Below are 25927 nucleotides of genomic sequence, written 5' to 3' on the forward strand. Positions count from 1 at the left end.
TTACTCAATTCATTGTTGGTTCAAGGATGAAGGCCATCCTCGTCCTGCTCATCTTTAATGGGCACCGACAGTAAAATAAAATTACTGACCTGTAACCCCTTAATTACCTTAGTGGTTATTAACCGCTGTGTTAATTAAGGGGTCAACCCCCCCTCCTGCTACACACCTGAGAGGACTAACCACCCTCCCCATGTCAACTACCCACACCCCCTCCACTCATTGTTACAATGGTAAACCATACCTACAATTCGGGCATGGATTTCCAAAATGGCAATGAATGCTGTTATGGAACCTCAGATGCAGGCTGATTATCGATAACTGGAGTCCAGGTTCTTTGAAAGAGTAAGTTTATTGATACTTATAATACAAACATATGCAGGGAGAATCAATGTGTCATGCAAGACTTTAGGCTGATTCTGAAGAAAGGCACTCTTTGTTCAGTTTTTATACAGTTTGATATACATCACGTTACATTAACAAGCAGATTACAAAAACTGACTTCCATTCCTTAGCAATTCTATATTAAAAGGCTGACTTGTCTTTTCTCAACAATTCTATATCTGTTTTTATCTTGTAAAAACAGACCACAACAGAATACAGTCTATCACACACTCCGGAAGAATGACCAACCCTGTTGTTGATTGTAAAACTGTCTAGTGACAGTTTTTTTTTAAATGAGAGCACAACCATTAGTCATCTGGACATACATACATACACATTTAACCCATTCACCACATGTAGTTATTACATTACAAGCACCTCTAGCCCCCTCTATCAACAAAAAGACCCTTTTAGTCCAGAATTCCATATCGATGGGCAACCTAAAAATGAAAAAGAACCACAAAATAAAATACATTAACAAAAAAAAAATCCTTTGCTAATAAACCAATTTTCACACACACATCTGAGAGGTTTCACCGCTGTGTGAATCATGTGGTGTCTGGAGAGGGCATTCTTCTTCATTTTTTATAAATATTTTCATTGGAAATTCTGCAGACTTGTACGTACAGTATATTTTTAACATGCATAATGTGGCAGATTCTTATACAGGTATCTCTTTATGTTCCATACAATATTTGTTTTGCATTATTTCCTTTTTATTTTTAATATAGTAACACTTGAACCTTCAACTCAACTTGTAAACATTTACTTGTACTATGTCAATTCATTATATCATTTTACCTTCAACTTATTCCCTCTTGATAGTATTCCCCAGCTTTTGCTTCGTCTGTTTTGAACCTCTGACAGACTAACCAAGTAATTTTATATAAGGGCTCTTCCCTCCTTCATTATGTTTGTACTCTTTTCGCCACTCCTGTTCGACCCATACACTGATATCCTGAGGTATTTTTTTCACTAGTCTTATGGTATCGTCCATAGTCCTATTGGGTACTTTTCTAACCCCCCCCCCCCCCCTCCCTGATCTGTTTTTTTATTTATTATTGATGGTGTAGTGTTCAGAATCTTATTGGGGGATTCCTGGTTAGTGTGCGTGTAGCGTACCATGTTGTGTGTTTAAAGTTTTCTTTGATTTTTGTCTTTGTCTCGTCTGACTGTGCGGCAATGAAGCTTTCCCAGATTTGGAAGAATCGTTCCGCTTTTTTTTCTTTGTCCGTCGTGGCTTCTACCCAGTCTAATGTGAATATACTAAACATTTTTTCCCTCCACAGCTGCAGAGATGGGGGAGTGTTATGTATCCATTGTTGCAAGATTGTTTTCCTTGCGGCCATAGCTATAATTTGTTTGTTTGCTGTTATCAGTTTGTTCCCCTGCTGCCCCTTCAGCAGATAGGTTTACGATATTAAAAATCGCATATTCGGGATCTATATGGATTATTATATTCAGGGAATCTTTGCAGTACTCGTCTATTAGTGACCAGAACTCTTGGACCACTGGGCAGCTCCATAGGCAGTGCATAAGATCTGCCTATGGGGCTGCACACTTTGTACATTTACTGTCCAGAGATAATTTTGCTTTGTATCTGAATTTGGGTGTAGTATATGTTCTATGTTAAATGTTGTAGTGCATTTCTTGGTATATTGTGGGTGGGATGATTTTCAACGATTTCCCAAACTGTCTCATGATAGTCTCCATATTTAGATTTGGGCAGTCTGTTAACCAAGCTCCCATTCCCGGTGTGTTGCCATCAAAACGTAATGTTTTCTTCAGACACTGATAAAAATGTGATATTGAGATTTTCCCATATTTTGCCCTTTGGAAGAGAGCGTCAAGTTGATTGTCTCTATCTGCTATTGGTAAGTTGTTTAGTGATGTCAATGCATAATGCCAGGCCTGTAGGTATGCAAAGAATTGTGTGTTAGGTAGTGCGTATTTATCTTTCAGTTCCTGGAATGAGTAAATTGTGTGATTTAGTTTATGCAGGAGCTGCCCTATTACAAAGATTCCCTTCTTTTCCCAGGCCTCAAAAGGGTAATTCGCCTTCCCTTCCTAAAACCGCAAGTTCTTGGTGAACGGTAGAAATAGCGACTTGTTCCTTTGTAAAGATAGTGTTTTCCTGGCTCTATACCACGCTTTATATGTGCTGAATAGTAATGGGTTGTCTTTTATGGCCCTTGGGACCTCGTGAGAAGGCAGATGTAACAAATATGGGAGAGGGCATTCTTACCAATGAATTGCTTCTCACACTCACACAGAGGAGACATTATTCACGTGTTCAATCATCTGGTGTTTGAGGAGATAGTCCTTCCGTGAAAAGGTTTCCCCGTACTCCGTACATCTGAAAGGTTTTTCTCCTGTATGAATCATCTGGTGCATGGAGAGGCTGCTCTTATCACTGAATTCTTTATCACACTCTGTACATGTGGAAGGTTTCTCCCCTGTGAATCTTCTGGTGTCTGAGTAGATGGTCCTTCTTTGAAAACCTTTTTTGCACACTCTGTACATGTGTAAGTTTCTCTCCTGGTGAGTCCTCTGGTGTGCTGCGAGACTGTCCTTCCGTGAAAAGCTTTTCCCACACTCTGTACATGTGTAGGTTTCTTCCCTGTATGAATAATCTGGTGTCTGAGGAGGGTTCTCCTATCACTGAATTGTTTCTCACACTCTGTACATGTGTAAGGTTTCTCCCCTGAGTGAATCCTCTGGTGTGTGACGAGACTGTCCTTCTGTGAACAGCTTTTCCCACACTCTGAACATGTGTAAGGTTTCTCCCCTGAGTGAATCCTCTGGTGTGTGACGAGACTGTCCTTCTTTGAAAACCTTTTTGTACACTCTGTACATGTGTAAGGTTTCTCCCCTGAGTGAATCCTCTGGTGTGTGACGAGACTGTCCTTCTGTGAAAAGCTTTTCCCACACTCTGAACATGTGTAAGGTTTCTCCCCTGTGTGAATCCTCTGGTGTTTGAGTAGATGGTCCTTCTTTGAAAACCTTTTTGTACACTCTGTACATGTGTAAGGTTTCACCCCTGTATGAATCATCTGGTGTCTGAGGAGGCATTTCTTATCACTGAATTGTTTCTCACACTCTGTACATGTGTAAGGTTTCACCCCTGTATGAATCATCTGGTGTGTGAGGAGGCTTTTCTCATCACGGAATTTTTTCTCACACTCTGAACATGTGTAAGGTTTCTCCCCTGTATGAATTATCTGGTGTCTGAGGAGGCCTTTCTTATCACTGAATTGTTTCTCACACTCTGTACACGTGTACGGTTTCTCCCCTGTATGAATCATCTGGTGTGTGAGGAGGCTTTTCTCATCACGGAATAGTTTCTCACACTCTGTACATGTGTGAGGTTTCTCCCCTGTGTGAATCCTCTGGTGTGTGACGAGATGGCCCTTCTGTACAAAGCTTTTCCCACACTCTGAACATGTGTAAGGTTTCCCCCCTGTGTGAATCCTCTGGTGTGATAGGAGTTTCCCCTTCAGTGAAAAATGTTTTCCACAGTCGTTACAGGTAAAGGGTTGCTTGCTAGTGTGGACACAAAGGTGTGTAATCAAGTCCCTATTAAGTGAGAAGTTTCCCCCACACTTACACACAAAAAGCTGAGCACTGCAGCTCCTTCTAGAATCTCTCCGGTATCTTTTGCTTGTCCCATACTTGGAGTCAGTCTGTGCTGTGAGCTGTACAAGGCCTGTAAATTCACCATCATGTGGCACTGGTTCCTTGCACATGCCCAAGATGTGGTAGGAATCATTGGTTTTTGGCACTTCAGGGGTGCAGGAAGTGAACGAGCTTCTGGACATATCAGCGCTCCAGTTCTGCTCCTCGTTTAGGTAGTTCTCTAACAAAAGTAAACAAAAAAGACAGAACTCAAATGTTTTCAATCTGTAAAGCAAATTATGAATAAAAAATACTTTGCAAATTTACTTGATCACTACTTAATTAACAAAATGTTCTGTTTACTCTATACCCATGGCTTTAAAATTGTGGCCGCTGGATATACAAAAAAAACAATGACTTAGGTGGCGGACCTCAAAGACCCGCAATACAGTATGTACCTGGCAGCTAACACAGTGAATTACTTTTAATACATATTATATCTATTCATTACTGTAATGATTATATATGTGTACCTTCACAGCCTCCAAATCGGAATTATCATTGAAATTTTCTATGAGATGTAAAGTTAAGGAAATCCTGGTCTGTCTTACTAGTGAGTTAATGATATTAACCCAACCAGATAGAAATATATAGTGTAAAGATAGGTGAGAGAAGTATACATAAACACCTAAACTCGCCTCAATTGCTCCATTTTTTTTTCAATTTTGAATTTATTGAAAGAGTTTTCAGTACATATAGTATCACAGTACATATAAAATAAATATCTCATATATAACATTCCAGTGCGACACCTAAGTACTCTCCTGAGTACCTGTGTAGTCTGAACATTGACGTAACTCCGGTTTTGCATTATGTGGTAGATTTAGGGTATTGCGCTTATGGGTAAAATAAAATAAGGATAAGGATAGGGGAGGGGGGAAGATAGGGGGGGGTGATGACCCCGGGGGCGCGGGCCTCTCCAGTTTTTGTAATAGGATTAATGTTCAGAGCGCGATTTGCATCATCCCGTAGCTCTTTTCGGTTTAGCTCTTGAGCCTCTTATGTCCTATTGCTTCCCCGTGTGTGGCCAGGCAGCCCACTGCGATGTTCTCGTCCTTTGAGTGAAAATGCATTTTGAGCTATTATTGCCAAATTGTGGTGACCTCTACCCCTGGGATATCTGTCTGTTTCAACCAAGGCGACCAGACTTTTAGATATTTGGCACCAGTGTCATTAACCAAGGTCGTTAATTTTTCCATCTGGCATATGTACCACATTCGATTTCAAATCTTGGAGATATTTGGGATCTCGGGTTGTTTCCACATAGCTGCGATCTCGCACCTCGTTGCTGTTGCGAAATGTGCAACTAATTTATTTCCAGTTTTAGAGAGACCCGGCCATGGTCTATTCAGAAGGAACAGCCAGGGGTCCGGGGGAATTGTGGGGTCAAAAATCCTCTGGATCCAATTTCTAATTTCTTCCCAAATGGGTGAGATTCGAGGGCAAGACCAGAGCATGTGCAACAGGTCGGCCGATTCTCCACACTGTTTTGGACACAGTGGGGAGTATCCTGGCACAAACCTTGATAATTTCAGTGGGGTGAGGTACCATCTCATCAATACTTTATATGCATTTTCCTTCAAAGTCGTACAGATAGAGCTTTTGGCTGCCGCCTCTAGTATGGCCGACCAGTCCTCCTCCTCCAGGGCTTCTCCCAGATCCGTCTTCCACCTTATTCTATATGCTAGTTTTTGCTCTTGTTGTATATTCCCAGAACCCACTATTTCTCCATAGATCTGTGATGTAAGTCCCCGTGTGTCTGTTTCTGTCAGACAGAGCTTTTCAAATGTGGTTAATGGCGGATATGGCGTGGCACACGTCAGGGGTGCCCATTATCTCCCCTTTTATTCGCCCTGTGTATGGAACAACCCGGATATCTCAGGGATTACTATAGATTCGAAATCCCACAAGGTTGCCCTGTATGCTGATGACATCTTGCTGGTGATTTCCAGACCCCTTACCTCTCTGCCGAACCTATTTGATCTGTTGGAAAAATTTAATAAGATATCTGGATTTAAAATTAATCACACCAAATCAGAGGCCCTGAATATCAGCATCCCAAAAGAAACCGAAAAACTATTGAGTCTGAACTTCAATTTCAATTGGCAACCAAAACATATTAAATATCTAGGAGTCCATATCACTAAAGATTATAAAGGCATCGACGAAGCAAATTACCCCAAACTGATTCGAACACTAAAGGATGATCTGAGAAAGTGGATGCCATATAGGATCCCCTGGATTGGTAGGATACATAGTGTAAAGATGAATCTCCTCCCCTGTATCCTATACCTATTCCAGACTCTGCCAGTGCCACTGAGACTGAAGGAAATACTCTCACTTCAGTCTGAAATCTCCAACTTCATATGGGGAGGGAAAAAACCGAGAGTAAACAAGACAATTATGAAAAGGACCACCCGATCGGGAGGCCTAGCGGTACCTTGCCTGTTATCTTACTATAAAGCGGCGCAACTGTGTCAACTCACACAATGGCAGATCAACCCAGCATTGAAAAGATGGGTGGATCTGGAGAAATCGGTGTGCTCCCCATTGGAGTTAGACAATCTGCTGTGGTTACCTAAAACAGCCATTAAATGGGCTGACCGGCCGCTTTCCTCAATGATCAACTCATTGTTGATCTGGGAGGCCGCTAAATCTAAATATATCTTAACGTCCAAACATTCACTGATGTCCCCGTTGTGGGGCAACCCCGACTTTGCACCAGGGCTAGCAGAACACACCTCAGGGATCTGGAAACAATATAGATATATTTGGCTCAGAGATCTGGAGGGGATACCAAATAAAATTAAATCATTTGAACAAATCAGATCCGAGAAAAACATCCCACATTCCGAATTTTTCCGATACCTCCAGCTCAGAGCGTACTTTAACAATTGCTCCATTTTATGTCTTACATACCGTAGTGGATAAGGTTGAAAAAAGACATGTTCAACCTATGCTAAATTTAGACAACAGATACTTTATCCTATATTTATATTTACCATATATATTTATCCAGTGGAAGGCAAACAAAAATCCCAAGTAAAATATCATAAGGGGGAAAATAAACTCCTTCCTGACTCCAAATAATGGCAATTAGATTTCTCCCTGGATACCCATCCTTCCCACGTTTACTTATTTGGTTTATCATTGTATACCTTTCCTTTCTAAAAATATGTCCAACTTTATTTTTTTTTTAAAGATTTTTAAACAGGCTCCATGGGTAATGAATTCCACATTTTAACAGCCCTTATTGTAAAGAACCCTATCCATGGTTGCTGGTGAAATCTCTTTCCTCCAACCTTAGGGGATGGCCCTGACTCCTTTGTACGTGCCTTGGGACGAATAGTTCATTTGAAAGCCCCTTGTATTGTCACCAAATATATTTGTATATAGTTATCATATCCCCTCTTAGAAGCCTCTTTTCTAATGTAAATAAATCTAATTTAGCTAGCCTCTTCTCATGTCAGATTATCCATCTCCTTTATTAATTTGGTGGATCTTCTCTGCGTTTTTTCTAGTTTCATAATGTCTTTTTTATAAGAGTGGTGCACAAAACAGTACTCCATATTCAAGGTGTGATCTTACTAATGCTATATAGAGGGGGACAATTATGCTTACTACCCTTCCATCAATTCCCCGTTTACAGCTAGATAAGATCCTGTTTGCCTTTGCAGCTACAAATAAGATAAACCATCAAAAAGTATAACAAGAGTATGGAGAATGTGAAGGAGAAGAGGTTGATCCACAGTATCAAATGCTGCAGAGAGGTTGAGTAATATGAGCACTGTCTTTGGCAGCATGGAGGTCATTAGTTATTGTAGTGAGGGCTGTTTCAGTGGAGTGAGCAGTGTGGAAGCCAGATGGTAGAGCGTCTAGGAGAAAATTGGTGGTGAGAAAATGGAGCAAGCGAGAGAATACAAGACGTTCAAGGAGTTTAGAGGCAAAAGGCAGGAGGGCTACAGGACAATAGTTAGAAAGACAGGTATGGTCATGTTTGCTCTTTTTGAGTAATGGTATAACTGTTGCATGTTTGAAGGAGGAGGGAAAGGTACCAGAGTAGAGGGAGGAATTAAAAATGTGTGTTAGTGTAGGGATTATAGTAGGAGCAAGAGGTATTAGGAGATGGGAGGGTATGAGGTCAAGTGGGAAAGTAGTAGAGGGAGAAGAAGAGATCAACAATGATACATCCTCCTCTTTGAAAGCGGGAAAAATTATGGAAGGCAGGAGGAGAGTTAGGAAGAGGTGTAGGATGGGAGGAGGGTACAGCGGGGATGTCCTGATGTATGGATTCCACCTTTTCCTTCAAATAGTCAGCAAAGTCCTGAAGTGAGATTGAGGAAGAAAAAACAGGCAGCAGAGGATGGTCTGAGTAGGGAGTCAAAGACAGAAAAGAGTCGGCATGGGTTAAACTTGTGCATGTTGATTAGTGAAGAAAAGTAGGTTTGTTTAGCCTGGGAGAGGGCACAGTTGAAACATACATTTGTAGTGGAGAAAGTCTGCGAGAGTGAGATTTCCTCCAGAGGCGATCAGAGTAACGAGTGCAGGAATGCAGCATGCGCATGTGGGAATTTAGCCATGGTCTGGGGTTAGAAGAGTGAGAACGGCTGAGAGAAAGCGTGGCATGTAGATCAAGAGAGGAGGATAGGGCAAAGTTGTAGTCCCTAACCAGGTTGTCAGGGTCTGGAGCGGAGAGGAGAGGGAGGAGTGCAAAGTGGAATGAAAAGCTGGTAGGTTAATAGAGTGCCGGTCACTGCAGAAATGAGGGGTAGATGGAGGTGGAGAAGGGGAAAAGTGAGAGAGAGAAAATGAGAGGAAATGATGGTCAGAGATAGGAAAGAGGGAAATGGAGAGAGTAGAGAGGGAAATGTTTTTAGTGAAAACCAGGTCTAGGTAGTTGCTATCCTTCTGGGTGCTGGCTGCAGTCCACTGTTGAATGCCAAAAGAAGAGGTTAGAGAGAAAGCGGGAAGCCCAAGGGAGAGAGGGGTCATCAATTTGGCAGTTGAAGTCCCCAAAGAGAAGAACAGGGGAGTCTGAGGAGAAAAAGGTGAGCTAGGATACAAAGTGAGAGAGAAAGACAGAAGGGGGGTGAGTAGAGGTAGGTGTGCAATAGATGACCACAACGTGGACAGGAAGATGAGAAATTGCAAGAAGAAGGGATAACGCTCAGTGATGATCAGATATATGGGTTACAAGAGGTAGTCCTAAAATCTAAACTGGGGAATAACCACCTATTTCTTTTGGGGGTTGACCTAACAATACCATCTGTGATATTTCCAGGAGGTGATAGTCTTCTCCCCCAATTTGTACAGTGGGGAGGGAATACTCTTCATGATCAATGCTAGTGATGATAATGCAGATGGGATTACCAAAATAATCACTAAAATCAAAAGAAGAGAACCTTTTCTCAATGTATTTTGTATTACAAAAATAAAGGCATGATATAATATATTTATATACTTCCCTCAAATTCTTCTCACTGCTGAAAGTGCCGAGAAGGTGGCAAAATGTCCAAGAAAGTGGGAAAAATACTTGCCTGCAAGTACAAGTAAATGAACGTGGCATGGCAAGTATGGTCTCAATCGCAATATAAAACACACTAAAAAGAAATGGCCCTCATTCTCTGGAAGAACAAGGCATGGAGGAGAAGGTTAAACAAAAGCAGTCATTTAAACCTAAATCTGGTTATCTATAAAAAATGCCGGACTCTCTCTAATGAAGCTGAATTGCAAGAACTGGAAGGCGAACTTGATAAGATGAAATGGAATATTGTTGGCATTAATGAAGCAAGTAGAAAAGATGAAAGCCTCATTGAATTAAAAAGTGTACACCTGTTATATTACAGAGGTACAGAAACTGAAAGAATCGGTGGCAGAGACTTCATTGTAAACCAGAGCTGGAGAAACAACATAGAGTACAGAATGAAAGCTCATCGGAAAGAGTAGCCAGAATTGTCATTCAGTTGACAAAGAGATACAGGCTTCAAATAATCCAAGTGTATGCTCCAACATTAAGTCACACATACAGTGACGTGGAAGACTTCTACCATAGTTACGTAGTTACATAGTAGATGAGGTTGAAAAAAGACTTCCGTCCATCAAGTTCAACCTATGCTAAATTTAGACAACAGATACTTTATCCTATATCTATACTTATTGATCCAGAGGAAGGCAAACAAAAAACCCCATTAAGGGGGAAAAATTAATTCCTTCCTGACTCCAAGAATTGGCAATCGGATTAATCCCTGGATCAACATCCTTCCCATGTATACTTATTTGGTATATTCCTGTATACCTTTCCCATCTAAAAAGATGTCCAACCTTTTTTTGAACAAATCTATTGTATCTGCCATCACAGTCTCCATGGGTAATGAATTCCACATTTTAACTGCCCTTACTGTAAAGAACCCTTTCCTTTGTTGCTGATGAAATTTCCTTTCCTCCAACCTTAAGGGATGGCCCCGAGTCCTAAGTACTGCCCGTGGGATGAATAGTTCTTTTGAAAGCTCCTTGTATTGTCCCTGAATATATTTTATATAGTTATCATATCCCCTCTTAGACGCCTCTTATCTAATGTAAATAAATCTAATTTAGCTAGCCTCTCCTCATAAGTTAGAAGGTTCATCCCCTTTATTAATTTGGTGACTCTTCTCTGCACTCTCTCTAGTTCCATAATGTCTTTTCTTAGGATTGGTGCCCAAAATTGCACTCCATATTCAAGGTGTGGTCTTACTAATCACTACCATGATATAAACCAACGTAACAAAGGAAATTGTCACCTCAAGGTCATTATGTGTGGACAGACTTGTAGAATATGAAAACTTCTACATCCTGAATTATATACCAAACTAGCTGAGAGACCCGGCGTTGCCCGGGATGTAATGTTCCCGTTCCTCTCTCTCCTCCCCCCTCTCTCTGTTTGTCCCCCATTCACATCAATCCAGTCCCCCCCTCCCTCCCTCCTTTACAGCTTCATGTAGCGTGTGTGCGTCAGTCACTGTGTGTTTGCTCGCGCGTCAGTGAGTCTGAGGCAGAAACACAAACACACACAGACTGACTGACGCACACACAGTCAGTGTGTGCCTCAGTCAGTGTGTGCGTGCGTCAGTCAGGCTTTGTGTGCGCGTCAGTCAGTGTGTGCGTGCGGCAGTCAGTCAGTGTGTGCGCGCGGGGCGTCAAAGGCAGGGGGGGGCGTCAAAGGGAGGGGGGGGGGCGTCAAAGGGAGGGGGGGGGGCGTCAAAGGGAGGGGGGGGGCGTCAAAGGGAGGGGGGGGGGCGTCAAAGGGAGGGGGGGGGCGTCAAAGGGAGGGGGGGGCGTCAAAGGGAGGGGGGGGCATCAAAGGGAGGGGGGGGCGTCAAAGGGAGGGGGGGGGCGTCAAAGGGAGGGGGGGGGCGTCAAAGGGAGGGGGGGGGGCGTCAAAGGGAGGGGGGGGGCGTCAAAGGGAGGGGGGGGGGCGTCAAAGGGAGGGGGGGGGCGTCAAAGGGAGGGGGGGGGGCGTCAAAGGGAGGGGGGGGGGCGTCAAAGGGAGGGGGGGGGGCGTCAAAGGGAGGGGGGGGCGTCAAAGGGAGGGGGGGGGGCGTCAAAGGGAGGGGGGGGGGCGTCAAAGGGAGGGGGGGGGGCGTCAAAGGGAGGGGGGGGGCGTCAAAGGGAGGGGGGGGGCGCCTCAAAGGCATGGATTCCTCCCCCTGCATGAGGGGGGACGCAGTGGACAGGAGGGGGGACGCAGTGGACAGGAGGGGGACGCAGTGGACAGGAGGGGGACGCAGTGGACAGGAGGGGGACGCAGTGGACAGGAGGGGGACGCAGTGGACAGGAGGGGGACGCAGTGGACAGGAGGGGGACGCAGTGGACAGGAGGGGGACGCAGTGGACAGGAGGGGGGGCAGTGGACAGGAGGGGGGGCAGTGGACAGGAGGGGGGGGCAGTGGACAGGAGGGGGGGGCAGTGGATAGGAGGGGGGGGCAGTGGATAGGAGGGGGGGGCAGTGGATAGGAGGGGGGGGCAGTGGATAGGAGGGGGGGGCAGTGGACAGGAGGGGGGGGCAGTGGACAGGAGGGGGGGGCAGTGGACAGGAGGGGGGGGCAGTGGACAGGAGGGGGGGGCAGTGGACAGGAGGGGGGGGCAGTGGACAGTGACACACACACACACACACACACACACACACACACACACATACACATACACATACACATACACATACACATACACATACACACACACACACCTCAGTTGATGCGCCCTTTCTCAGTTCCGTTTGGCGCCGGAGGTGGGGAGCGACACCTACCTGTACTTCCGGGCGCCGCCACCGTCTGACTCGGCGCCGCGAGGGAGGAAGGGGGTCCGCCATCTTACGCGCCGCGTGGCAGCTGCGGGAAGCGAGGTGATTTGGAGCGGGGAGAGGTGATTTGGAGCGGGGAGAGGTGATTTGGAGCGGTGAGGGGGGAGAGGTGATGCCGCTGGGGAGGGGGAAAGGTGATTTGGAGCGGGGAGGGGGAAGAGGTGATGCCGCTGGGGAGGGGGAAGAGGTGATGCCGCTGGGGAGGGGGAAGAGGTGATGCCGCTGGGGAGGGGGAAGAGGTGATTTGGAGCGGGGAGAGGTGATTTGGAGCGGGGAGAGGTGATTTGGAGCGGGGAGAGGTGATTTGGAGCGGGGAGAGAGGTGATGCCGCTGGGGAGGGGAGAGAGGTGATTTGGAGCGGGGAGAGAGGTGATTTGGAGCGGGGAGAGAGGTGATTTGGAGCGGGGAGAGAGGTGTGTGTGTGTGTGTGTGTGTGTGTGTTTTATTTTTTTTTTTGGACCTTTGGCCCGTCACTCCGCCTCAGGCCAATGAGAGGTGTGGGGGGCGGGCCAAGGGGGTGGTGTGAGTGTGTGAGGCCAATGAGAGGTGTGCGGGGGCGGGCGGGCCAAGGGACCAATGAGATTGCCGCTAGGGACACCGGACATCCAGCAGGCAGGCATGCATGCAGGCAGGCAAACATACAGTGCTTTCACTAATATAGTATAAGATGGAATCAATAATGAAATGGATGATATACCAACTAGGAATAAACACGATTGAAGACTGCACAGTTCTTAACAGTTTTGACACAAGGAGTAATCACAGATTGGTTCGCTGCAAATTACATCGGAATGCAAAATGGAAAGAAGATGTATTAAAAAGAAGACAAAAACAAATCAACATCAAGAATCTCAACAATAACATAGAATTTGAAGTCGAGTTGAAAAATAGGCTCCATCTAGCTGGAGGTGTTCTTGGAGATTGCAGTTTTGACCAATAAAGCCTTTTTACCTTGACTTTCCTGAGTGCTGTTCATTTTGGATTCTGTCGTCTAGTTGCTACTCCGGATATTTTTTCTTTGTTTCTTGTCCATCTTGCTCAAAATGCAAGGGGTCACCAACATGGTCGGATGCACTCATAAAAATTTGTGAAACAGTCATCACCTCGGTATTCAGATATATCATAGAGTTTTCCTGCAGCTGCTATCTCCAACCAGCTTTCAATGCTACATTGCAGCAGCCACAATACCAATTAGGGTAACGTCACCCCTACATACCGTTCAAATACAAAACCCGCAACTGGGAGGTCCACGGTAATCCCACGACCCTCAACGGCTACCTGCAGTATAGAGCTTTCTAATTGGTTGACAACACTACTGGGAGTTGTCCCCTATCGAGGTGACCCTATAGTTGTGACCCTCGCACCACTGTTGCCTCCATATATGCATTACTCACATCACGATAAGCACAGTGGAATACCGTGCGTACAACGGTACCATTGATACTCATATGTTATAAGTACGCTTCCCTAGCTGCCTATTCGGTAATAGCCACAGAATTACGCTTACAGCAGCATACGTAACGTTTACCACCACGGTTACGCAACACTATACTATGGCTACAAGATCATTTCAGTAACCAGGACTCATATCTATACACTGAGTCATTGAGCAACTATTTCAATCACCCATGCTCGAGTGGAACGAGCACACCAACATCATTTAGTACTGCTATGCCATGTTGTAAAACTAGGCTTAGTGGAGTAATAGACTATAATTCACCATTAGGGACAGAGGTGCAACACATCCACTACCTCCTCCTGGGCTCTGGTGACCATTTATCTTCTACATACTCCACAATTAGCTATATCTATACAGTTCGCCCATACATTAAGCCAGCGGTGCGCAGAGTGGGGGGCGCGCCCCCCTGATTCGCTGCGGGGGTGCGGGGTTTTGCAGAGGCCCAGCACGCTTCCAGAAGGCATTTAAAGTAATGCCGGGGGAGCTGAAGGCCTCTGTAAACTTCTACTTAGCTTGGTTCCGAGCGCTCCTGGTGACACGTCGCCATGGCAACGCGGCTTCAAATGACGCCGCAGGGTCCTGTGACGTTGTGTTGCCGTGGCAACGTGACATCAATGCAAGGACGTTAGAAACAAGGCAAGCAGGGGAAAAAAAGACTGTGCTCCCCTGCATTAATAACCCAATAAGAACACACTGGGGAGGCCTCCACAGTATGTTTTTGACAATCCTGTAAAGCACACTGTAGCCAGCTATACTATCGGATACAGTGTAACATCACGGTCCCCAATAAATGAATCAGAGACTAGTGAACGAAGACTCTTTTCAGATACATTGTTATACTACTGCCCTCAAGCAGGGGAACTAAACCTCACCCAAATAAGACAAAGCAACCACTTGTCACTATACAAACTGTTACATATGGCTACCCTATAGCATCATATAAACTGCCCATGTTCTCATTGTCACGATGGACACACTCTATTAACAATTTTATATTTTGGGGATCTCGATTGAGCATATAAGTTGAGCAAAATAAACGGACATTTATTTCCTTAATAGACAAACACACGACAACCTTAGAATATACTTGATAAAACACTTACTGAGGGAGAGAACGGGATAAAATGTCCAGCAAGGAAACAAAGCACCGTAATATTGTCATTTAAAATGCAGTCCTGTTGCAAGGGCACAAATTGCCAACCCAATATTTCCTGGAATGATGCAAAGTTCTTTCTGGTCCGTTGGGGTTCGTTAGACAACCTCCAGCACTAACGAATTCCTGAAGCAGAGTTATGTCCTTGGTTCCATTGTAATTAACTCATTGCGTTCTGGAATCGATGCTGCTCTTATCCAATTGTAGAAGCGAGTTGGAAATTCAGTCACATCATACAGAAAGAAAGAAAGAAACACACCGGGGATAGCTTGGGGAGCATGTATATAGGGTCTGATACAATTTCTCCAACATACCTGCCCAATCCCCTTCGTGGGAACCTTTTAACCCACCAATCCCCTTTTTGCCCACAGTTTGCAGAATGGGCACTACAGGGATTTCCGACTGTTACAGTGCCTGTGTCACCTGACACCTTGGCTGCTTACCATATGTGTACTCCCCTTTTTACCTGGCGTCTCCCAGGCTAGGAGTTGCCCTCAAAGTGTGAACTAGCCCAGGATATCCCATTCAACAAACATCCCGGCTAATTCACACTTTGCGGCTATAAGGGCTTTCAACTTCAACACTTCCCCAGACGCATAGGCACGGCCTCAACAAGGGGTCTCTGAAGTTTGAGAAGAAAGTACCCCCAGCTCATATGTGTAAAAACATTTGGTCACTGGCTGCATTACAAAGGCAAGTAGAAAAAATGTATCCTGCCTGTCCTTTTAAAATTGTAGCCCAAAATTCACTTTATTAAAAATATGTGTTTCACTTATCACAAAGTTATAATTTTAATGTCTGTGCTTGGGGTGTTACTCTGGGGCTGCACACCAAATTTCAGGTGGCTAGCCCGTTCCGTTCCCGAGTTAGAGGCTTCTCTTGGAGGCGGCAATGTTAGGCTATGGGATTCCCACGCCAATTGACTTGCAGTTAGCCGGGTTCCTACGCCAATTGCCTGCTGCCTTTCAAGTTACGCTTCTAACCGGGACTGGATACATTGTATCTGGTAACCACTTGAGTTTGAAACCGCAACCGTTTGATTCAATTGACCTCACGGTTATGAGTTCAAGCCTCAGTAATGGATACCTATGCTTTCCAATGGAACAAAGAGACCGCGCCACGCGTCTCCAAGTAACTGGCAGCTCGGCTCTCTCAGCCCCATCTTGTGCCTATAAAACGGTAATGCAAGCATAAAATCACATACAGCATTGCAGGCACATGCAATCCTGCAAAATGGGGACAGCAACGCACAGAGGAAAAATAATACATGGGTAATGCACATAAAATTAACCCCTTCATTCCCCAATGCGAATTAGGGTTAACCAGCCGAGCATATTGCCTTTATTAATGCGCTTATTAACCCTATTTTCGCTACACACATATACAGCTAGCGGATTACATATTGCATATCATCAAACCGCAATTGTCACTGCCCGTGGGATATGGGAATTACCCCTTTTATTTATTGTTGACATACTAATAAAAGTTATTTTAACCATTATCAGATCTTCAGACCATCTGCTTTGGGGCTTATTTCACGACAAGACTATTTTACTACAATGCGTAATACAATCATACACACATTTGTATGGATTTGAGGGCATGCAATTTGGGACCTTTCTGACCCACTGTCTCCATCTGGACAGTGGACTCTGAACGCTGTTCTACTTAATATACTCGCCTGGTTAGGAAATATGAACGTATAACTTCTATTTTTGCATGAGAAACATATCAGATTATACATAGAAAACCCTGTTTTTTATATTATTTGGTTTGTATAATCACAACATTTACAAATATCTACTTGTTATTCTTGCAAAGTGCAATCAGATTCAGGATATGCAGATTTAGCCACATCCCCTGATACTCTGCAGAATCCCCTAAAGAATGCCTTTTAGGGTACATTTAAAAACTTTACGTTTATTATAGTGTCAGGACAGCCATATCTAAAGTTCCCCACCCTTTCAAAACCAGATGTCCTTATCTCTAGATACCACCAGTCTTATAAACCTAAGGCCTGGTCAGGGGTTTAACAGGCAATAAAAACAATTATTGTATTTTTAAGACAATTTGTGCCATATTGATTAAAATACTTAATAATTTCTGCCATATTTATTACAACTCCCATAACTGCAAAATAACCAGATATCCCCTCCTTGTAAATTTCAGAACCATCAAAATATATACAATACTCACTTAACAAGTACGGATCCATGCTGGTAGTGGGCAGTGCTCCTCTGTCCATGCAGGTAGTGGGCAGTGCTCCTCTGTCCGTGCTGGTAGTGGGCAGTGCTCCTCTGTCCATGCAGGCAGTGGGCAGTGCTCCTCTGTCTATGCAGGTAGTGGGCAGTGCTCCTCTGTCCATGCAGGTAGTGGGCAGTGCTCCTCTGTCCATGCAGGTAGTGGGCAGTGCTCCTCTGTCCATGCAGGTAGTGGACAGTGCTCCTCTGTCCATGCTGGTAGTGGGCAGTGCTCCTCTGTCCATGCAGGTAGTGGGCAGTGCTCCTCTGTCCGTGCTGGTAGTGGGCAGTGCTCCTCTGTCCATGCAGGCAGTGGGCAGTGCTCCTCTGTCTATGCAGGTAGTGGGCAGTGCTCCTCTGTCCATGCAGGTAGTGGGCAGTGCTCCTCTGTCCATGCTGGTAGTGGGCAGTGCTCCTCTGTCCATGCAGGTAGTGGGCAGTGCTCCTCTGTCCGTGCTGGTAGTGAGCAGTGCTCCTCTGTCCATGCTGTTTGTGGGCAGTACTCCTCTGTCCATGCTGTTTGTGGGCAGTGCTCCTCTGTCCATGCTGGTAGTGGGCAGTGCTCCTCTGTCCGTGCTGGTCGTGGGCAGTGCTGCTCGGTCCGTGCTGGTCGTGGACAGTGCTGCTCTGTCCATGCTGGTAGTGGGCAGTGCTCCTCTGTCCATGCTGGTAGTGGGCAGTGCTGCTCTGAAGGTGCCGAGATAGGACGTTCCTTGAGTTATGTGTGTTGGATACCAGCTGTGTCTGTATGAAAGAGAAGAAACGTAACTACTAGAATCTTCTTTTCTTGGAAAAATATAAAGCATTTTGTATAAGCTTTAAACCTAAGATTATTAACACAAAACAACCCCAAAAAGAGCCAGAGAAGACAGGGACACCGAAACGCACATCTGGTCCATCCTCAAACAGGAAATAATTTCAAACACTTAATGGTTCAGGATTATGTTATAACACAACCATCTAATATACAAAACCACAGTAGAGTCAGATCAAGAGCTATACGAATAGCAACTCCCTCTTAGTGCAACATAGTAACAAACAGTACAGTTCTATAGTGTGAACAAAAAAAGCATGTGGCGGTCATCTATCGCCCTCCTACCTCTACTCATCCCCCTTCTGCCTTTCTCTCTCACTTTGAATCCTGGCTCTCTTTCTCTCCTCAGACTCCCCTGTTCTTCTCCTTGGGGACTTCAATTGCCACATTGATGACCCCTCTCTCCCTTGGGCTTCCCGCTTTCTTTCTCTAACCTTTTCTTTTGGCCTTCAACAGTGGACTGCAGCCAGCACCCACAAGGATGGCCACTACTTAGACCTGGTTTTCACTAAAAACTTCTCTCTCTCTGATTTCTCCATTTCCCCTTTTTCTTTCTCTGACCATGACCTCATCTCATTCTCTCTATCTCGCTTCTCCCCTTCTCCACCTCCATCTACCCTCTGGTTCTGCAGAAACCTGCGCTCTATTCACTTACCTGACTTTGAGTCCACTTTACGCTCCTCGCTCTCCTCTCTCAGCTCTGCTAGAGACCCTGACAACCTGGTCAGGAACTACAACTCTGCCTTGTCCTCCTCTCTTGAGCTACATGCCCCGCTTTCTCTCTGCCGCCCTCGCCCTTCTAACCCTAGACCCTGGCTAAATTCCCACACGCGCATGCTGCGTTCCTCCACTCGTTCCTCTGAACGCCTCTGGAGGAAATCTCATACTCTCGCAGACTTCCTTCACTACAAATTTATGCTATCCTGTTTCAACTCTGCCCTCTCGCAAGCTAAACAGGCCTACTTTTCTTCACTAATCAACATGCACAAGTCTAACCCACACGACTGTTCTCTGTCTTTGATACTCTACTCAAACCACCCTCAGCTGCCTCTCCTTCCTCCATCTCTGCTCAGGACTTTGCTGACTATTTTAAGGAAAAGGTGGAATACATACGTCAGAACATCCCCTGTTTCTTCCTCCCATCCTACACCTCTTCCTAACTCTCCTCTTGCCTTCCTTGACTCTTTTTCCACTGTCTCAGAGGAGGATGTGTCGCTGTTGATCGCCTCTTCTCCCTCTACCACTTGCCCTCTTGACCCCATTCCCTCCCATCTCCTAAAACCTCTGGCTCCTACTATAATCCCTACGCTCACACACATTTTTAACTCCTCCCTCTGCTCTGGAACCTTTCCATCCTCCTTCAAACATGCAACAGTTATACCATTACTCAAAAACAGCAAGCTTGACCCTACCTGTCTTTCTAACTATCGACCTGTCTCCCTCCTGCCTTTTGCCTCTAAACTCCTTGAACGTCTTGTATTCTCTCGCTTGCTCCATTTTCTCAACACCTATTCTCTCCTAGACCCTCTACAATCTGGCTTCCGCACGGCTCACTCCACGGAAACAGCCCTCGCTAAAATAACTACCTCGATGCTGCCAAAGACAGAGGTCATTACACTCTGCTCATATTACTCGACCTCTCTGCAGCATTTGACACCGTGGACCACCCTCTTCTCCTTCACATTCTCCATACTCTTGGTATTCGGAACAAAGCTCTATCCTGGATCTCATCCTACCTCTCCCACCGTACTTTCAGTGTCTCTTCTGCTAACACCTCTATTGATCTCTCTGTGGGGGTACCCCAGGGCTCTGTTCTGGGACCTCTTCTCTTTTCTCTGTACACATTCTCTCTAGGTGACCTAATAACATATTTTGGGTTTAATTATCACCTCTATGCTGACGACACACAAATATACTTTTCAACACCCGACCTTCCACCTGCTGTACAAACCAAAGTTTCTGAATGTCTCTCTGCTATATCATCCTGGATGGCCCTACGCCGCCTTAAACTCAACATGGCTAAAACAGAGCTCCTCATACTTCCTCCCAAACCTGGCCCTACTACCTCCTTCCACATTACTGTTGGAACTACGATCATTCACTAATGACCCTTGTCTGCCCACTTCTTCCTCGCTCTGCATAGTTCCTGTTTCCCTGTGTGTGCTGACCTATGCTGTGCTCCCTCTGTGTCCCTGCTGTATCCTGCTCCTGTGTTTATCTTGGATTCCCCTGGCTTTTGACCCCTGCTTGTCCTGGACTACTCTGCTCTCTGGTACCCCTTTGAATCTTGCTACGAACTCTACCTCGCTTACCTCTGGCTTCCTAGGACCTGGCTTGTACTCCGATGACTCTACCCTCTGGACCCCTGGACACTGGCACACGGACACGACTATTCTTATGCTGACACCATCAAGCGTTGCAAGTATAATTAACAACTCTTTCTACAGGCCCAGCAACGCTATACCACACTCCAGGCTTGCTCCCACTGCTGTGGGTGTGTGGTGTAATACCGTTCCCACCTCAGTACTGGCTCTTGCCAGGTCTGCGGGCATACAGGCGTGACAGATACAACATGATTGTTTTGCAAATGTTTCTCTAAATTCTTTTCATGTTTTTAAAATGTATTTTGCATCTTTATTTAGAAATTGTTGTGTGTAATGTTATTTTTATTTAGTTACATTTAATTTTTCAGGGTCTTTGCAATCTTTTATTTCAGGGGCTTGCTTTTTAATATTGGCTTATTTTTGGTAGTTAGATTTTGTAAGATGGTGGTTAGTTTGAAGTTTACATTTTTTCACAATGGTTTGGTTTTAGGAATTGAATACGGAATTGTGTAATTGATTTTGATTGGATTGTAATTGATTTTTGATTTGATGGTAATTTTTTTAATGTTTACTTTTTATTTGATTGTTTGGATGGCATTGTATATTGTTGGTAATTGTTTATTTTATTTTGACCTTTGATTTGGCATAGTGTTAAATGATGCACAGATTAATTGCATCACGTGCTCATTAAAATGCAATTGTTTGAATGCCATTTGGTATATATTTATTTGTCTAGGTGCTGTTTTGTTGGAAGATATGAGATAATTTATTTTGCAATGTCCTGATATTATTTTCAGATGCAATGAGCTGGTTTAATTTTCACATGCAATGTACTGTTTTTGAGATTCAGATTTCATGTTTTTATTTCTGCATATTTGGGTAATTTGTATATTGGTTTTATATATATATATATATATGAGCATACAGTTGTGTATATATATATATATATATATATATATATATCTATATATATATCCAAAATATTATAATATATTAAAATATTAAAATCAACCCCACACTGATGAGACCCATCAAGGTCGAAACAGCTGTCTGTGGGTGGTTTTCTGGGTATGCACCTTAACCCTGGCTGTGCTCAAAGCTGTGACCATGCAGCCAGCTTAAGCCTATAGGGAACCATGTTAAAAATGGTTATTGAGGCAAAAAGTGACACTGTGTGCTCATTTGCATGTCATTTCCCAGAATCCCTTGCTGCAGTGGAAGTGCTGTATGCTGGGTGATAATGGGGAAAGGCGGGGTTGCAGACCTGCCTAAGACATGCAGATGAGCATACAGTTATATTTGTATATATATATATATATATATATATATATATATATATAATACCCACTGTACAAATGAATGGGTACAGGGTGGGTTAACCCCTTAATTACTTTTGTGGTTATTAACTGCTAAGGTAATTAAGGGGTTAACTGGCATTTGAAAGTATTTGCAATGTATTTTTTTTGCCAACGGAAGCCGTTTGATGACCGGACGCCATTACATTGCCAAGGGGTAAGTAGAACTCTATTTATTTACTTTATTGATGCTGTTTTATGTGTTTAATAATGGTCAAATAATCTATTATCCATATCTGGATAATAGTAATTTTGCACATTACTGTATGTGTTGGGGAGGGGGGGGGGGTATTTATTTAAATTTATGACAGGTTTATTTTTACATACAGGGTTGGTTCCTTAGGTCTGCGGGACCTCTGAAGACCACCTGAGGGCCCACAGGTACAAGGCTGCGGACTCACGGGGGACACCTGCGGGGAAGAACCGGGGGCCCAACAACTGCTGTGGGGAATAGTGGGGAAACTACTTGAAGGTTTAATACGGGATAATATTCAGGAATACCTAATGGAAAACAAAATTATTAGTAATTGTCAGCATGGATTTATGAAGGAGAGATCATGCCAAACTAACTTTATTTGTTTCTTTGAGGAGGTGTGACAGGGTGAATGAACGTCACCAGCCATATGCCTGGAAAACCTATGTTTAGGCTTGCAGTGCAGCAGTGATGAGGTTAAGTTGAAAAGGGTTGCTTAATTAGTCTGACCCCAGCTGCACAATCAAGGTGTTAAAACCCCAGGCTGTACACACATGCAGGAAAGCTGGTGAGGAGACAGGACTGACAGTGCTGAAGAGATTACTGCTGTAAGGTCTGTGATGCAAAGTACATGTGTGATGTAACATGCCCATTGGATAGCTGTGTAACAGTTTTGATTGCCAATACTTTGAAAGTTTTGAGCGCTAGAATATGCAAATATGCGTGATGACGCGTTATGTGACGCATCGCGTGATGACGTCACACGTGACGCTCCAATTTAAAATTTAATGCGGTGGGTTATTTAAGGAAGGGAAACAGTGCAGGATGTTAGATTAGCCCCTGAGGAAGACTATTAAGTAGAAACGTGCGTTGTGTGAGTCTTGGACTACAGAGTGGCACTTTGCTGGTGACATTCAGAGTGGACTACACTAATCGGCCCAGTGTATGCTGTGACGGCCGCGGAGCAGATGCTGTTGTTGTGAAGAAAATTGTCTGTCCATATGACCCAGGGTGGTCTGAATGCTCACCACAAAGACACTTATGTAAGAGGAATACTTTCTGTTTTTAATACTAAAAGCAATATTATACTATTTTTCTTTTTCTCCTTTGTATGTGGATTTTCCTTCCTTTCCTATGGAACATTACTGGTGTTGATCCGGAGTACCTATCTGGAAATTAAAGTTGGTAACTTCTATCACAACGCCCTATTATCACGTTGTACACGTGAGTGTAAACTTTATAGAGCTTTCAACACTGATTACATCTGTTGTAGTTGACAATATTGCACTATTTGGTGTCTTCTTTTCTTTTTTCCATGTCCTGATGAGATTTGAGCACCTGCTTTCTTCCCAAATACCCATCTGGCAGACTTGGAGGCACCAGATTTTTAGATGGGGCTAAGGAAATGGTTTTCTGACTAGAGGAAGGCCAACCCCCTGTGGGCAGGTACTATCTTGCTTCCCACGTGAGTTGGCAAAAGGTAATTGGACCCAGGTAATTGTTCTCCAATGCCTGAGTCCCAATGTTAGGGATAGAGCCCAAACCACATATAAACGATTGTAAGCTCTATGCCCATTGTCTTTCGTGTCTTCATTCTTATGCCTGATGCCTGATGAACTGCTAACCTGAATCCTGGTTATTTCATGGTCCCCTTACTAAGTAAGTGTATATATTCCGTTTGTTATTTGTCCAACATTGTGTCCACCTGTCTTTTAAGGAATAAAATCTCTTTATTATATCACAGTCGTATTCAATTCAACCCAGTTATTTGGTGTATATTATAACCCTGTAAGCTACCGTGACAGTGTCTAATCTAATGGCGGCTTTAAATGTCCCGCGGACCAATAGGAAACAAGGACGTCATACGGTGCAGCTTCCAATTGCACCGCATAATCGTGGGCAATAAACTCAGCAGAGATACCGGCACCCGCTAAGAAGGCGGAATGGGATGTTTTAGTGCGACCATCTCACCGCTATCAGCCGCAGGGGACAGCTAGCCGCCCGTCGTTTCACCACGAATTTAAGTTAGGCTGCGCTAATAGTGCCGGCGACGTCGCCTAAAAACAAAAGCCTTGCCGTTGTCACGTTCGCTTAAGTAAGCACGACGCGACTGAGCGACAGCAGCAACGCAAGTTCGTGAAGCCGATAAAATTTGATTTTTCAGAGGCTGTTGCCATGTGACAACCTCTGAACCATTCAATGGCCAGGTCACCAGCGACGTCGCCGAAAGTTAAATTATAACTTTTGCAGGTGGCGACGGAGACGGGTGATGTCAGCCATTGCGCGCACTATGAGCGCTCCAGAGCGCGTTACGCAGCGCTCCAGAGCGCAGCCAAGCAGAGCGCGTTACGCAGCGCTCCAGAGCGCAGCCAAGCAGAGCGCGTTACGCAGCGCTCCAGAGCGCAGCCAAGCAGAGCGCGTTACGCAGCACTTCAGAGCGCAGCCAAGCAGAGCGCGTTACCCAGCGCTCCAGAGCGCAGCCAAGCAGAGTGCGTTACGCAGCGCTCCAGAGCGCAGCCAAGCAGAGCGCGTTACGCAGCGCTCCAGAGCGCAGCCAAGCAGAGCGCGTTACGCAGCGCTCCAGAGCGCAGCCAAGCAGAGCACGTTACGCAGCGCAGCCAAGCAGAGCGCCTTACGCAGCGCTCCAGAGCGCAGCCAAGCAGAGCGCCTTACGCAGCGCTCGAGCGTAGATATGCAGCAAGAAGAAGGGTGTAGATGTGTAGCACTGCCGCAGTTTCCAGCTCTCAGTGAAACCGGAAAAATGATGAGGTAAGCTTTCAATTGAACAACAGGTCAGGTTTTATTGCAGCGTAGATAAGCAGAGCGCCTTACGCAGCGCTCGAGCGTAGATAAGCAGAGCGCCTTACGCAGCGCTCGAGCGTAGCTAAGCAGAGCGCCTTACGCAGCGCTCGAGCGTAGATAAGCAGAGCGCCTTACGCAGCGCTCGAGCGTAGCTAAGCAGAGCGCCTTACGCAGCGCTCGAGCGTAGCTAAGCAGAGCGCCTTACGCAGCGCTCGAGCGTAGCTAAGCAGAGCGCCTTACGCAGCGCTCGAGCGTAGCTAAGCAGAGCGCCTTAAGCAGCGCTCGAGCGTAGCTAAGCAGAGCGCCTTACGCAGCGCTCGAGCGTAGCTAAGCAGAGCGCCTTAAGCAGCGCTCGAGCGTAGCTAAGCAGAGCGCCTTACGCAGCGCTCGAGCGTAGCTAAGCAGAGCGCCTTACGCAGCGCTCGAGAGCGTAGCTAAGCAGAACGCCTTACGCAGCTAAGCAGAGTGTTACGCAGCGCTCGAGAGCGTAGCTAAGCAGAGCGCGTTACGCAGCGCTCGAGAGCGTAGCTAAGCAGAGCGCGTTACGCAGCGCTCGAGAGCGTAGCTAAGCAGAGCACGTTACGCAGCGCTCGAGAGCGTAGCTAAGCAGAGCACGTTACGCAGCTAAGCAGAGCGTGTTATGCAGCTCTCCAGAGAGGGGGAAGATGGGGACACCTGGGGGTAGGGGGAGCAGGGCCGAGGGGAAGTCACACACGGGGCAGTTGGTATTGTGGGGTGATTGTCCCTATCGGCAGCAGCAGCAGCAGCAGCATGTGAGCTCTCAGCAGGGTGACACGCACCTTGCTTGGGTGCTTCTGCCTCTGTGGTCTCTGTGCTGCAGTCGGATCTCAGGTTCACTTTCTATGTTTGCAATGGTCTGATTTCCAGGAAGTGGAGAAACTCACTACATCCGGGTCACTGCTCTCTGTCCTACTACTGTGCATGCTCACACTAAGAGGCTCATGGGAGTTGTAGTGTTTATAGACCAGTACAGATTAAGTGTCACATACTGTGCTAGGGAAAGATAGTTACTTCTGCATGAAGATGTGTATACTCCTCTTATTTTCAGTAAAGCTGCTTCAGTTCCTCCCTTTTGGCCAATGTTGATAAGAAGGAGGTAACCTGGTTTTGTCTTGAAAATGCTGCTTGTCCTGATTTTATCATTTCAATTATTTTCCATGTTCCAGCTGAGAC

At 45.3% G+C, this 25927-nt stretch overlaps 2 protein-coding genes across 3 annotated transcripts in view; both read right to left on the reverse strand.

The window, feature by feature from the left end:
* The window catches only part of LOC142472492 (uncharacterized), a 105231-nt gene extending 79599 nt beyond the window's left edge, over positions 1-25632 (reverse strand). Inside the window, exon 1 of one of the 2 annotated variants that reach the window (XM_075579548.1) lies at positions 25534-25632. The gene's annotated coding sequence lies outside the window, so the exon portion shown is untranslated. Of the gene's footprint in view, positions 1-17201; positions 17986-25533 lie in introns of those variants that run through there. The other variant, XM_075579546.1, reaches the window with a different exon arrangement.
* On the reverse strand, positions 792-17020 carry LOC142472499 (uncharacterized). The gene is made up of 4 exons (XM_075579556.1): positions 14956-17020; positions 2903-4237; positions 2671-2855; positions 792-821 (listed from the first exon to the last, which is right to left on the reverse strand). Exons 2-4 carry the CDS (start codon positions 4197-4199, stop codon positions 792-794), a joined length of 1512 nt encoding a protein of 503 aa, XP_075435671.1. The 5' UTR covers positions 4200-4237; positions 14956-17020.
* Positions 25633-25927: the final 295 nt, after the last annotated feature.

This window comes from Ascaphus truei, chromosome 22 (genome assembly GCF_040206685.1).
Source record: "Ascaphus truei isolate aAscTru1 chromosome 22, aAscTru1.hap1, whole genome shotgun sequence".
Lineage (NCBI taxonomy): Eukaryota > Metazoa > Chordata > Amphibia > Anura > Ascaphidae > Ascaphus > Ascaphus truei.